The following is a 16,020-nucleotide window of genomic DNA, read 5'->3' as shown; positions in this document are numbered from 1 at the left end:
AGTCTATATTTGTCTTTGGAACTGAGATGTGTCTCCTGGAGACAACAAATGGTTGCATTTTGTTTTCTTGATCCCATCTGCAACTCTGTACCTTTTTATTGTTGAGTTCAGTCTATTTACATTTAGGGTGATTATTGAAATATAAGTTTTCCTATAAACATTTCATCTTTTGATTTGTGTTAGCTTGGTATTTCCATTGCTTCCTTGCCCTTGTGTGTGCACGTGTGCGTGTGCGTGTGTGTGTTTTAATTGTGATTGAGTTTTGTTTGTTTTCCCTCTGGTCCTTCTTGTTTTATATTATATACTTCAGTTCTGAATCTTTGGTGTGTGGTTACCATTACGGATATGTAGAGAATAGTGATATGTATACAGTAGTCCATTTTCTTTTGTGTGTGCTTTATCTCTATGCCCCTTTGCAAATTGGATCTTGAATCCTCCCCTTTTCAGGCATTGTCGTTTCAACATGTCCTTACGTATGATGAACTTTCATTACTTTCTATAGCAAATCTCTTATTGTTTAAGCTTATAATGCCCTTTTCTTAGTAAGGGTTGCACTCCTCTACTTCTATATGCCTGCTAGCCGCCTTACTCCTAGTTATATATATATATTTTTGTCATTTTGTTTTAGCGAGATGACCTCTTTCAGTATTGCCTCTAATGCAGTCCTCGTAGTGGAGAATTCCCTCAATTTTTGTATGTCTGGAAAGGTCTTTATTTCTCCTTCATATCTAAAGGAAAGCTTTGCTGGATACATTATTCTTGGCTGGCAGTTCCTTTCATTTAATAGTTTGAATATTGGATTCTACTCCTTTCTGGCTTATAAGGTTTGTGCTGAGAAGTCTGACGATAATTTTCCTTTATGGGTTACCGTCTTCTTTTCTTTGGCTTCCCTGAGAATTCTGTGTGTTTGATTTTTGATAATTTTAATACAATGTGTCTTGATGAAAGCCTTTTTTGGATTGACATAATTGGGTGTTCTGTTGACCTCTTGAATTCCAAGCTCCAGCTCATTCCTTAGATTTGGGAAATTCTCATCAACTATTTGTCTGAAAATGCTTTCTAATCCCTACTCCTTTTCCTTCCTTTTGAGAATGCCCATTATTTTCTCTCCTGTATTTCTCTTTCATTATTTTTCATTCTTTGGTTTCTCTCTTTTTCCTTCTGATTTATTTCTAGATTTCTGTCTTCGATGCCACTGATCCTTTCCTCCATTTGGTCAACTCTATTTTCCATGCTTGCTATTTCATTTTTCATCTCTTGCAGTGTGTTCTTCATCTCCAGAAGTTCTATTTGGTTCTTTTGGAGGGTTCCAGTCTCTTTGCTAAAGAACTCATTCTGCTCATCTAGTTATTTCTTCATTCCTGAAATTGTTGATATAAGTTCTTTTGGATCTCACTGAATTTTTTCAGAAGTACCATCCTGAATTCTCTGTCATTTAAGTCGCATATTTCTATGTCTTTCAGCTTATTTTCTGGAGATTTTCCTCTTTCTTCCTGCGCTCCCTTGTCATCTTGGTTGTTCATTGTGTTTAATGGACTCTTTCTCCACCTGGGCATTAATAGAAGTGTATTTTTTTTTTCCAGAAAGATGATTTATTATATAAAGGTCTCTCTTTAGCCTGTTGCAAAGAAGGCGTTTTTCTTTTGGTTTCCAGTAGGTGGCATGTCAGCCTCTTGGATCCTCGCTTTACATAAAGCCTTAATAATGCCTTTTTTTCTCTTATAGTTATTCAATTGCGCTTGCTACCCTGTCTCAGTCCCTTTCAATGATAGCGACAGTTATGGTAGCGTTTGCTCAGATTCCCCTGGGTCTCCTCGGTGTTCGGTCTCAGAGGATATGGGGGAGGGGGCGGTGCTCTGGGTTGGGGGATGAGGGCTGCAGCTCAGCCTCACGTTTTGCAACAGTGGCTGGTAATAATCAACTGTTGTTCCTCTGCTGTCCTCGCTTCTCTGCCGTCCCTATTTCTCTGCTTTCTGCTCTGATGCCTGGGCACTGCTGCCGGCCATGTGGAGCTCACAGCTCTTCCAGGCAGGGCTGTTCAGGGAACTCGCTGCACCTTCTCCCCTCTCTTCCTCCTCCAGGGAGCTCTGAGGGCTGTGAGAGGCAGCTTCTTTATTTCTCCCAGTTTACCACCCGACTCCTGAGTTTCTAACCTATAGTAGCTCTTATGCGCAGATCCCACGCTCAGATGTGCTGTTGTGCAGGTTGGGTGTTTTCTGTTGAGTTTTAGTTGTTCAGCTTATTGTTGTTTCAAGGGGATAGATCTGGGGACACCTCTCACTCCGCCATGTTTCTGAGGTCACCTCAATCGATTTTTTTAACCTACATCAATTTATTTTTGACATAAGCTACATAGTTATATTTTTCTGATACACATTAAAAATGTATAATTATTAAAAAATGTTTATCCTTGTACCACTTAGTCATTGTGTATTTCAGGAGTGGTATGGGGTCATACTTTGGAAAATACTGATAGGTACAAGATTGGATTATATATCATGATGTCTTAAAAACATATTAAACATATATCAGAAAATTAATTCCTATCTTTTAAAATTATTTGTTTTTAATTTATTGGAGTGACATTGGTTAATGAAATTTTATATGTTTAAAGTGTGTTACTGACCTGTTTTTATAATTAAATCCCTCCACAGATTACAACACTGATAAAATTGAAAACATCTGGTATTTGAAATTCTCATGTTAGAATGACTAAAATGCACTAAACTTAACTTGAAAATATTTCACATTGCTAAGTTAAAAATTTTACTTAGTGTTACCAAAACCAAATGCTTACTGTTTAAGAAAAATCCAGAAAATAAATTTTACCATATAAAATTAGTTTAGCTATATACAATAATTTAATGTCTTTTTTTTTTCATGGTTAAGCTATAATATAATTAATTTAACTAATAGTTAACCAGCACCTATATTCAAAGCACTCTGCTAATTACTGTGAATGCAGACAGATCTGAGGTTTATAAAATTGTGATTGCTTCACTATAAGAATTAAAAGCATAAAGAAATACCTCCCCAAAATGATACGATTTCTTGAATTAAACTGGTTTAATCTCTCAGTGACTTAGAAATTAGTAAAGACTCAACTTTGACTAAAATCTTTGGTAAACCTAAAATAAGACATTTCTTGGTTTAAAAAGCATAGTGCACTAAGATAAACAAATAACAGAAACAAGCTGATACAGAAAGCATTTTGATAGTTGTCAGATTGGGGGACGGGGGGATGGGTGAAGGGAGGAGGGGTTAAGAGGTACAAATTGATAGTTACAAAATTGTCATTGGGAATATGGTCAGCAGTATTGTAATAACTATGTATGGTGTCAGATGGGTACTGGATTTATCAGGGTGATCACTTCATAAGTTACATAAATGTCTAATCACTGTGTTGTACACATGAAACTAATAGAATATTGTATGTCAACTATAACTGAAAAAAATTAAATATAAAAAATTAATTTAAAAAAATAAAAAACATAAAAAGCAGAGTGCACTAAGCATATATCATACATGCCATAAGTATTCATATTTACTTATAGAATAAATATGTTTTGGTCCATTTTTCAGCAGCCTGTCCATGTCATAGAGTTCTTAGATTTTAAGTGTCTAAAGCACATGTCTTGATAAGGGAGGAAAAGCTGACCTACTCAACAAAGAAAATACTTTTCATTAGCTTATACAGCCATCTCCCCGCCCCCCCATAAAAAGTATGATGTCAACCCCTAATTGCAGCATTGCTCAACTAATTTCTTACCTTTTTACTCTTATAAATACATTTCCTTCTTGTTCCAAAGGAAGATGAAGGCATCTTTCTCCATTCAACATTCAGTCTCTTATAGGAAGTAGAGAAAAGGTTAAGAGAACTCTCCAGTTCATTCAACATTGCATGGAGAAAGAGGCCCTGTGAAGCACCTAAAGTAGCCCTTTGGTACCACTGCAGATCCTTGAGTTGCCTGCCAGCTGTTTATCAGAGTTCAGAATTAGATTCAACTAAGCTTCCATAAAGTGCCTCCCTAAATCTTGAATGGTATATTAGTTATAACTGGGGTTCAGGACCTTTATCCCCTAAAAGAATACCTTTATACTTATAGCTATTTTTTTCCAAGTAGAATAAATTACCGATTTATTTAATTGAATGGTTTTGTTTAAAAGTATTTATAAAAGAGAATTTATTTAAAAAAATCAAAAATCAAACTCAGAATGAAATTGAATATTTATTTGAATTTCTCCTGGTAATAGCACTCAACATATAAGAAAAACAAACCAAGCTGAGAGATTTTGTTTTAAATGTAGCCATTTTTCAAAAAGTGAAAAGTTGGGTTCTGTATTTATTAGCAACAAGTGGGACATCTTTTTTTAAAACTACCATTCAAAAAGTAGTATTTTGAGAAATATATGCTATGATTAACATGATGTGTTTTATAGAATGGATGCATATCTGAATGTCAAAGTGAATATGAAAGAAATCTGTCTTAAAACCATATTGGAAAACCAAATGTTCTTTTTTATAAAAAGTAGTTTGAAATAAAAAGGAATTTCCTAGTAAACTCAATAAACTTTCACACATGGGATTTTTCTTTTAAAAATCCCCATCTACCCCACCCCCCACTGGAAAAAAAAAAAAAAGTAGTACATTAGATTATAGCCATTACATGACAGCTCATTTCTGTACAAAGTGGAAGCTGGTTATACAATGTTAACCTCCTAAAGTGCATCTTTTGAAGACTTGTCTAGTAAAATTGCAGTATCAAATATATAAAATACTTAACATCAGACATGCAATAATAAAGCTAAATCATTTAAACTACTTTTAAAACTTTTGATTCACCAAAGAATAGAGATGTCAAATACAGTAGCATTCTCATTCTCCAACAGTATATACGCATTCTATGCTTTTGTTATTTGGCAAATCTTTTGGAGTTGAATAAAATTAATGCAGTCTAAACAATATTTCTTCTGTCACTGTAATACAATTCTTCATGCAGAACAGTTAGATGCAGAGCAAGAGTTAGATTTTTGGAAGTTTTGGTGTGTTAACCACAGGATTTGCCTCCTGTAAGTATCTCCTCCCTGCACTCTTGTAATCATAGGTGCAGCTGTGAGTTTCTGCATAGCGATGAGAAGCACAGAAGTTGTTTCCACATCTAAAGCACAAAAAAAGTTTATATGAATAGTCACATTTCTATTGGAGGCTCATCAGGAGATCAGAGCCTGACTTCGGGTAGTCAAACAGGTGCCCTTAGTTTCTCTTTAGCAATCTCAGCATTGGCATTTCCCTTCCACTCATAGACAAGCACAAGCACCCCCCAAAAGAACAAGTTAATTGTCCGGAAATATAAGAGTTTATAATAGAAAATCCATTATGAAATAAAATGGAGTTTCATCTTTATGTTTTTATATAGTAGTAAAATTGCAAAATGTGATAAATATGTCCACCATTTAACCTGGAAGAACTATGAATTTCTGAGAAATTGTCTCACAAAGAAAATTAAATTACATAAAACCTACCTAAGCCATGACAGGATTTAAAAAATATTTCCAGCAACGAGGTAAGCTGTTTCCATTTGAATAGAATACACTCTAAAAAGCAGCAGTTATTTTTAGTGCCTGGCCTTAACCTAAGGGTAAACACCATCCTTGGAGCAAATTAATCAATGCTAATGAAAGAAATCATTATAGGTGGAAAAATTACATAGTTTTTGTAAATATATTATTCATCTGTTTTGAAATAAAGATGTACCATGTGATTGTTAAAATTTATACTATATTAACTTTAAATTCAGTCTTTTGTTCAATTTAAAATAGAATCTTGGAGGGGTTCTATATTCAAACAAAAACCAAGTACATCTACCATAAGACAAAGAAAGAGTATTCTCCCATTGGTTTAAGTCTCTTAATTTAAAGGGCAGGGGAGGATCTCATGAGTTTGGAAATTCATAAGCTATCTACTTACTATTTACTTCAGCTAATTAGGAGTTCAAGTGAGGGCTGCTATTTGAACCTCATCTTCACGACATTATATTTGAATATAAAATATTTAAAGAATATTTTAAATTGTATCCCCAAGCTGGGTCATCACAAAGAAAGAATCTCAGCTTTTCCAGCTTGCCAACCTACCTACATTCATAGCTAGTAGCCAATCCAGTTTTCTTTCCACAAAGAAAACAATGCTTTGTTGTTTTCTTCTTTGTTTGAATAGGGGCTTTCACAGGTGGGAGGTGATGAGTACATTCTCCTATTTAGAGAAAGAACACTTTGATTAATACAGTCATAAAGTTCTAAATGTAAAATACTATTCAGCAAAACACACAAGTAAACTTCTATAAATAAATTAATTTATTTTTATATCTAAAATTACTTACAGAATCTGCAAGTGAAGATGCAGTAGAACTGTCATATTTTTAATATGTGGTAAGTATCAACTGACTGGGACTCATATTCTTAAGACTTTTTGTCACACCAATACTTTTCTGATTATTTTTAAGAGCAATCAGTAAAAATTAAGTACATCAAACGTTGACAAAGTAAAGGTTCAAAATCATATTTAAGAGGCCTCTGAGAATGACATAATATGTAATATAATTACCATGTTCTTTTACACCAAGAAGGAGCACCAGTGTGTCTCGAAAGTGGTCTTATAGTCCTGATTACACCATAGAAATTAATCAAACCACGAGCAAGTTATTTATTCTTTTAAAACTTCAATTTGTTCATGTTTAAGATAACAGAACATGTATGTTTCTTCCTAAATTCCTAAGTGTTTTAAGGTTAGCTCAGTCCTCACATTTAAAAAGCATTCTGAAAATTTTAAGTGTTATAATTATATAAAATATCATACCAATAATGATTAATATGGTGCACTATAAATTCTGTACTATCATAACAACTTTTTTTTTTACCTTGAAAATAAGAGTACATTTGTTATAAGAAGGAATTAAATCAATTTAATTACTAAGTGAAATGCTTTTAGAGTTGAGCAAAATTCCAACAAATCCCTCATAAGTAGAGAGGCTCATTATTCACAGTTGTTACAATAACAATACAAGTACACAGTGCTTGGTGACACTCAAAGGCCAAGAAGCAAGAGGCAAACAAAAGAAATAAAAACAAGGGGAAGGAATAGAAAAAACACTGAGTGTCAATTGTACTGGTACCTATTCTCAACTACTGAGAAAGATTTGGGAGGCGTGGGCTTAATGTTTATCTGACAGTTAAAAGTCTCTGAAAACTCTTCAAGGGCTCAAAAATGTGGAATTACAATTGTTGATACACCTTTCGGATGCTGAGTTTGCTTTATTACCAATATAAAATACATTCCCAAATCTTGTCCAAAACAGGAAACAAAGTGTGAAACTACTAACTGAATGACTCCTAATGATGTTGGACACCAATTCAGTTAATAAGTGCTTTCTTCTTCAAGAACATTTCACAAAGGTAATGGGTTACTTTCCATTTCTTAAAAAATAAATGTAAGATAAGCATTCCTCAGGACACAGAGGAAAGGCATATACTACCAGATATATTTTGGAAGCTCATCTAATGGCAATTACCTTTGAAATTCAGGCTTAGAATATTCTTCCCTAAATAGTAGTAGAAAAATCTGTTGATGACAATTTAGTTCAATGTAGTCATATTTTCATTTTTGTCTTTCCTTGGGGTGCTTAACTCAATGTTTCCCAAACTTTTTCACTCAAGAACTCTTGTGAATGTGCCAAGACAAAGGACATATTAGTGACAGGAATGAGGTGGCAGAGAAATATAACTGCAGTCTTCTCCTATGAGAATGTTTCCTATATATCTTTCCACCCACCAGAAAAAAAACAAAAAAAAACAAAAAACAACAACAACAAAAAAAAACACATTCATTAGTCATCTACTCCAGGCCAGGAACCATCACTAATATATAGGTTCCCTACAACAAACAGGAAAAAGTAAAATTCCTTGGACTGGCATTCAAATCTTATATATTCGATATGATACCTTCCTAACTTGCCAGAGTCATTTTCTGTCATTTACCACATCATACCCACCCCTGAATGAGGCACCAGTCACATTTGTACAATCTCTTTTTATAAAATATTCTACTCCACCTTATCAACCTAGTAAAACTCTATTTATCCGATAGGAAGAGAGCACCAATCACCAACTCCTCTCTAAAGCCTTCTCTCAAACATGTGTTGAACGTATGAATAAAGAAAAAGTCAATAAAATAATGCTGATGTGAAGAGTTGCTTTTCAGAAGATTAAAGACATTTGGATTAACGCTCTTTTTTGGCATTTTCAGGTCTAATATTGGATGTAACATAATGATCTATAAAAATTCACACAACAGAAAAGACAGCCAACGAAGTAATAGTGTTCAAGATGCAAGTTTGGTAATCATCTGCCTAAAAATTATGACTAAAACTATGAAGGTGGATAAAATTTCCAAGAGAGACCCTATAATGAAAGGCAAAGAGGACCAATGGAGGAACTTATAGGTCAATTAAACAAGATATGCCAAAACTTTCATAGACTCTTCTAAGTTAATTTAGAATAACACAGTTGTAACTGAAGGAAAATGGCAGCAAGTTATGCGGCTCTAGTTGGAGAATCATTACTGCAAAGAGCAGCAGATGACTTGACCGAAATGAAATGAATCAATAGAGTGTATACCCAAGGACAAGTAGAGGGCAGGTAAAATGAGTCAAAAGAAAACTGAAGTTAAAAACAAACGAAACAAAAATCTACCACAATGTTATACCATTGAGAGAGAGAGAGAGAGATAGGGAGAGAAGGAGACAGGAGAAGGAGGAGAAAGGGAAGAAGAAGAGGAGGAAAAGGAGGAAGAAAAAGGAGGAGGAGGAGAGATGAGAAAAGGAGAGATACTGAGAAAGAAAGGAGAGACATCCACTAGATTTGAAATTGTGGAGATCTTTGGTGACCTCAGCAACAGCAATTTCAGAGGAGCTGTGAGAAGAGAAGTGAAGAACGTACTGAAGGCTGAATGTGAGTTAAGAAGAGTATAAATACGTGAAACAAATTTTCAGGAGGCTGAGCTGTAGGTTAGGACAGGACAGATTTGAATATGTATCTAGGAAAAATAATTATAACATTAAAGGTAGATATATTACAGTAATCAAAACAATGTGGTACTGGCATAAAGACATACATGTAGATAAATGGAACACAATTAGAGAATGAAGAAATAAATCCTCACTTATATGGTCAAATGATTGTGATAAGGGTGCCAAAACCACTCAGTGGGGGAAAAGACAGCCTTTTAAACAAATGATACTGGGAAAACTGGATATACACGTGGAAAAGAATGAAATTAGATCCTTACATTACACCATATACACAAGATAATTTAAAATCAAAGACTAAACGTAAAACCTAAAACTATAAAACTCCTTGAAGAAAATATAGGGGAAAAGCTTCATGATGTTAGATTTGGCAATGACATACTAGGCACACTAAAGGCACAGCAACAAAAGAAAAAAATAGATAAATTGTACTTCATGAAAATTAAAAGCTATTGGACACCAAATGACACTATCAACAGAGTAAAAATGCAACCTACAAAATGGGAGAAAATATTTGCAAATCATATGTCAGGGATTAATATCCAGAATATATAGAGAACACCTAAAACATAATAACAAAAAACTCCCAAACAACTCAATTAAAAAATGGGCAAAGGATTTGAATGGACATTTCTCCAAAGAAGATATACAAATGGCTAAGTATATAAAAAGATACTCAATATCATTAATCATCAGGGACATGCAAATCAAAACCACAAAGAGAAACCACCTCATGCCTGTTAGGATGTCCACTACAAAAAAAACAAAACAAAACAAAAAAACCCACAAAAACCCAGAAAATAACAAGTATTGGTGAGAATGTGATATGTTACAGCTATGGAAAACAGTATGGAGGTTCCTCAAAAAATTAAAAATAGAATTGCATATGATCCAGCCATTCCACTTCTTCATATATACTCAAAAGAATTGAGCAGGGTCTCAAAGGGATATTTATATATCCATGTTTGTAACGGTTTTGTCCACAGTAGCTAAAATGTGGAACACCACAAGTCTCTATTCACAGATGCACGGATGTATGTATGTATGTGTATACGTACACACATAAACACATATACATATACATATAATGAAATATTATTCAGCTTTAAAAAGTACGGAGATTCTGACATATGCTACAACATAGATGAAACTTGACATTATGCTAATTGAAGTAAGCCTGGCACAAAACGACAAATACTGTATGATTCCATTTATATAAGGTAGTTAGTTAAAATTATAGAGATAGAAAGCAGAATGGGTTGGGGAGAGGGGGAAATGAGTAGTTAATGTTTAATGGGTATAGTGTTTCAGTTTTCAAGATAAAACAAGTTCTGGAGATGGGTGGTAGTGACTGTTGTCCAACAATGTGAATGTACTTAATGCCACTGAATTGTACACTTGAAAATGATTAGAACAGTACATTTTGTTATGTATTATTTTACCACAATAAAAAAAATTGAACAAAAAAAGTAGATATATTAAGACTTTAGAACCTTGGGCCTTAAATAGTAGTGGAAAGCAAACTCTAAGTATCTCTTTAAAGACACAAAACTCACAAGACAACAATAATATATAAAATATCCTTTAGAACCTTGGACTACAAAGGTGATCCATCTTTGTAATGAGTTTCCCCATCCCTAGTCTGGGTATTAAAACATAAAAGATGATGATAGTAATAGGCTGCCTTGGAAATAATGACTGGCCAGTAAACTTTTATGTAAGGTGTTATTGGGAGATAGTCCCTTTCTTTTATCCAGAAATAACCACTTCATCAAAAGGAACTCACTACTATCCTTAATATTGGATTATGATGCTAAGAATAACCTTTCTAGGGTATTTTATCAAAACCCATCCAGCAGCCCAGCATAACTCTAGAGTGGCCAGTGACAGAGAAGGTTGGGAACGACATGTTAATTCTTCATTCACTGTGTCTTTTCACATAGACCATATCACTTCCCAGACAAGAGACACATAAATTTCGTTTTTGTTTTATTCTTCAAATATGTCCTATAGTCAGTTCTCTTAATCATTTTCTTAAGTAGAACACAGTTTAGGGAGTTTATTCTGTATATACCATAGAGAATGTTCTTCTCATTTCTCTTTGAAATTCAACAGTATGTACAATGATATGATTATTAGTCTTATATTGTTTTCAAAATTATCTGTAGCTTACCTACTCTTTTCCCTGTTGCTGTATTATTTCCATTCATTCCAATACCACGGGCAGACTACAATTAAAACACAAACATCTATAGAGGTGAGTTCATAGAGAACAGAAGCAAAGATCAGCAAACACAAAATAGTGTACTTTATTACAAAAATGCTATTAGGCTTTTCTTTAAAATTATTTAATTTTAATTAAATTAACTTGGAACCTGATTCTCACATCCAGCAACATTGTACTTATTATTTATCTTTAAGAGAGTATAATTTGATAGCTCAAAAATAAATTCTTATTTGAGAAAAACATTAATAAAAATATTTATCATTCAAAAATACAGTATTACCCCCTTATCTGTGGTTTTGCTTTCCGTAGTTTAAGTTACCCACAGTCAACCAAGGTCCAAAAATATTAAAGGAGAAATTTCAGAAATAAACAATTCATAAATTTTAAATTGCGTGCCATTCTGAGTAGCATGATGAAATCTCACTCCATCCCTCCCAGGATGTGAATCATCCCTTTGTCCAGAATATCCAACTCACTTCATCTCATCACGTAGGCATTGTACCATCTCACATCATCACAAGAAGGGTGGGTATAGTACCATAAGATAGTTTGAGAGAAAACCACATCACATAACTTTTATAACAGTATATTGTTATAATTGTTCTATTTTATTATTAGTTATTATTGGTATCTTACTGTGCCTAATTTATAAATTAAACTTTATAACAAGTATGTATGTATAGCAAAAACACAGTATAAAGATTGGTATTATTGTGGTTTCAGGTATCCACTGGGGATCTTGGAACATCTGTCCCATAGATAATGGGGGACTACTGTGTATGATAAATTGTTTACACTAAATTATTTTCAAATTACGGTTCTCAATTTAGGACTAAAACATTATTTAAAATTCAACTGTCAAAGATTTTCTACAAACTAGATAAACATTTTAAGAGAAGCTATGAAAAGAAGTAAACCTTAGGCCTCCTTATTTATGTAAACAAAAAATGAACTTAAATATGTTGAATCACTAAAAGGATAACTAGTAGAACATATTGAAAGGCAGATACTTACTAGAAAAAATTCTGTAGAGTCTAACTGAGGAGAACTTTTCCTAGGGCTTTCTTCCTGAAAATGCTGGAGATTTGTAGACAGCCCAATTCCAGAGGTCCGAAGCCTGCCTGCCCCACGTGTGCTCTGTAACCCATCTCTGCTTGCGCTCCGGGCCAGCGAGGCAAGAAAACCTATATTATTTACATAACCAACAGGCTCTTTGGAAGCCTTGTTAGCCATTTCTGTGATGTCCCGAGCCTCAACTTTAGAAATAATATCAGATCTTTTCCCAGGTGAATCAACTTTAACAGCTCGAAAGCGAGTAGTCCTAGAAAAAGAAGAATCAGTTATATTTCGAATATCCAATGACCGGAGCACATTCTGTGAAGCAGAAGACTGGAGATTCCCAGACTCAAAACATGTGGACTGCCTCTGCGGTTTCACCAGAGAATTATGGAGCGACATTGGTGTAGAACAGTGAAGAGGTGACAAGAGTCTATTCTTTTGAGGACTTAATTCACGGTGGTTGAGAACTGTAGTCTCTACTGATTCACCATTCAACACTCTTGCAACATGTTTCAGATGCTGTTCTGTAGCTTCCAATCCTTTATCACTATTAGTGAGTGAGACCTCTGGATTTACCTTCCATGTGCCTTCTAAGCCACTGCTCTGTTCATTAGTATTTCCTTCTGTAAATGAAGTAAACAAACCCACTTCAGGTAGAAGTGATTTTTCAGTTACACACTCTTCAGAAGTTGGAAATAAAACAGTGTCATCCTCATTATTAGATGACAAATTTCCTGAAAAGTGTTTTGTCTGCCTAGGCAGGGATGATCCAAAATGGAGAATAGAATTAACAAACTCTTTGTCATTTTCGAACTCCACATGGGTTATCTGAGGTGGTAGTTTGATGCTACCACTGGAATGAGACAGTGTGTTACTCTCCCAGTTATCATCTTCCTTAAGAAAATCACTAGCGATAGATGATATGGGTCTATCAGCAGGTGGCAGAGTTGCCAAACTTGAAATTGCATTGCTGGATGTTTCAGGTAGATATGCATTCCCAGGAGAAGGTAAACAAGACTGCCCAATGTGGGGGAGAACTCTTAATAATCTGTGCCGAGCAGCTGTCGTGGAACTACTAGAAGGTCGAGGAGCTATTGGTGGGCGAGGTTTTACCTTGACAGCTTTCTTAGGCTAAAAGAAAAGAGTGAATATATAAAATTCCTTTACATAGTCATTTTCTCTGCACATAAACAAAAATTAATGAAGGAACAGAATGTGATTTACTGTAATATACTGGCATTTTGATTACCTCAATTTAAAATGTTTAAAATAATTGATACCTTAAGCTGATGACAGAAGAATTTTGCTATTTTCGAGTATAATTTTCTGAGAATTTTAAAGAAAAATAACTATTTTCCTCATTTCTGATTAATTATCAGAAGAATGAAAAGAAAACTCATTGTTCATATTAGATACGACATTGCTGATCTATTTTAGATCCCAAACATTTTTCCTAGTAAGATGAGTAAGTGGTTGGTTAGGTAGGTATTGCAGAAAAGAATTAACAAGGGGAAAGTTGAAAGGACAAGGCTCCCATTGAGAACTTGATAGTGAAGGTAAAGAAGGTAGCAAGAAAGTGAAAGTAAGAATCCTATAGACACAAAAGGGAATAACAAAATCAGAAAATACACCAACCTCACCTTCCAATAAAAGTGACATTGATTTAAAAAACTGCATTTCACTATACCAAGAGAAGGTACTCTTGAAATAAGTAACTTCTTTTGCCACACAAAATCCTCAATTTTGTATATACACAATTGTTAATATTTATTAGAGTAAATAAAAAATACGCAAAAATTGGAGGGTAAACAGAAAAAAAAGTAGACTCAATGCATATACAGCTACTATAAAATAAAACAGAAAATGAGAATCAGGACATTTCAGTTAATGAAAATTCTGCTCCTCACCAAAATAATGAAGCAAAGGAAAACTGTATCACAGAACTCAAAACTGAATTAATATCCTTAAGTTAGTATTTGCAGGTATTTTTTAAAAAGTCACATCACATTCAGAAATCTAAAAGCTCAAGGCACAATGGACAAGGAAAAAAGGAAGAAATGAAATGAGGCTGACCAAACCCAGAAAATAATCTGAAGATCACTAAATCGTCATGGAAATGAAGACTAAATTACAAGGTGACCAAGGGAGATTAGATTCTACCGAACATTTAATAAAAGTACTGAAAAAAGCCAACAGGATACACATGATACAAAGAATCAAGTGACTGTATATAAGAAAAGGATCTAATATATGTACAAAGGAAGTCCCTAAAAAAATAAAACATTAAAAGGTAAATGATAATAAATCATCTCAAAATAAAACTTGACTCTTCATATTGAAAGACTCGGTGTATAGTAAAACTTGACGCCGAACGGTTAATTCTAAGATCCTAATAGAACAATCAATCTAGAGACCCATCCGAAGATTAGCTGAACAGAATTCCCATAACTACGGATGTAAAGAAGAGGCCACATCAAGATTTGTAAGAGGGGCGGAGATGCAAAACGGGCTGGCCCAACACTGGGAGAGATATCTTGACTTCAGAGGTGTCTCCCGGAAGAACGAGGGGCCCCAGTCCCACACCAGGGCTTTCCAGCCCAGGGTTGCAGTGCTGGGAAGAGGAGTCCCCACAAAATGTGGCTGCGAAAATCAGCAGGGATTCCTATCGGGTGAGATGAAAGACTGCTAGAAACCTGGACATCCCTTTAAAGGGCCTGTGCACAGACTACCTGCTCACATGAAATCACCCTGGCCTCTGGCAAAAGAATAGCAGCTCAAGAGGTGCCAGAGATGTTCAGCAGCCATTGTCGCTTTGTTGAGCTCTCCTCTTATGCAGCCTACGGGAATGTGCCACCTTGCCTGTGTTGAGCCCTTCCCCAACACAGTCAAATATGAATCTGTATTAGCCTGGTGAAATCCACTCGTTCCACCCTGCTGACTCCATGAGACTCAGCCCTACCCAATTCATACACTGCTGGGAGCATTTTCGTGGCTAGGCAACCAGTCCACCCCAAACTCTCAGTAGGAGGCTTCTTCAGCAGCAATCAACAGGCCTCACCTGGAGTGACTCTTGAGTCACTTTTGGTAGCAGGCAACCAGCTCTGGCCCAAACTACAATATTTCTTGAACAAACCTCAGGGGTCTGTGGGCCTTATGGGCAGTGGCTGGCTTCAATGTGATCTAAGACTTTTGTGAATGGCTACCCAAAGGAGACCTCAGTAGACACATGAGCCCACTGAGGAGAATCCCGCTCCATGGGTTCAGCCCTACACAGCAGTTCTTATGCTGTGGGCATGGCCAATACAGCCAGTCAGCCTTAGAGTCAATAACATCCGTTGATGTGCCAACAGCAATCAAGGCTCAACTACAACAAAAAGGCACACACAACTCACACAAGGGACACTCCTATAGCAGCTGGCACAGGTGACCACGTAAAATGCACCACTGGGCCACAAAAACCTACTACATAAAGCCACCTGGCAAAGACTGGGGAATGTAGCAGATCTACCTAATACGTACAAACAAACACAGAGAGGCAGCCAAGGGGAGGAAACAAAAAAAAAGTGTCCCGAATGAAAGAACAGGAGAAAACTCCTGAAAAAGAACTAAACAGATTAGAGGCAAGCAACCTACCAGATACAGAGTTCAAAGCAC

The 16,020-nt window shown here is 35.3% G+C and overlaps 1 protein-coding gene across 6 annotated transcripts in view; it reads right to left on the bottom strand.

Moving 5' to 3' along the window:
* Positions 1–4,237: 4,237 nt before the first annotated feature.
* Positions 4,238–16,020, bottom strand: part of ZFAND4 (zinc finger AN1-type containing 4) — an 80,513-nt gene continuing 68,730 nt past the window's right edge. For 5 of the 6 annotated variants that reach the window (XM_025050332.1, XM_015593268.2, XM_015593266.2 and 2 more), the window contains 4 exons: positions 12,322–13,497; positions 11,254–11,308; positions 6,137–6,250; positions 4,238–5,159 (listed from right to left, as the gene is read on the bottom strand). In XM_025050332.1, coding sequence (XP_024906100.1) covers positions 4,993–5,159; positions 6,137–6,250; positions 11,254–11,308; positions 12,322–13,497 — 1,512 coding nt within the window. In that variant the 3' untranslated portion in view covers positions 4,238–4,992. Of the gene's footprint in view, positions 5,160–6,132; positions 6,251–11,253; positions 11,309–12,321; positions 13,498–16,020 lie in introns of all 6 variants that reach the window. The other variant, XM_015593267.2, reaches the window with a different exon arrangement.

Source organism: Pteropus alecto, unplaced genomic scaffold (assembly GCF_000325575.1).
Source record: "Pteropus alecto unplaced genomic scaffold, ASM32557v1 scaffold287, whole genome shotgun sequence".
NCBI classification, from domain to species: Eukaryota; Metazoa; Chordata; class Mammalia; order Chiroptera; family Pteropodidae; genus Pteropus; species Pteropus alecto.
The sequence above is the reverse complement of the archived record's forward strand: the minus strand, read 5'-3'. Positions and strand labels throughout refer to the sequence as shown.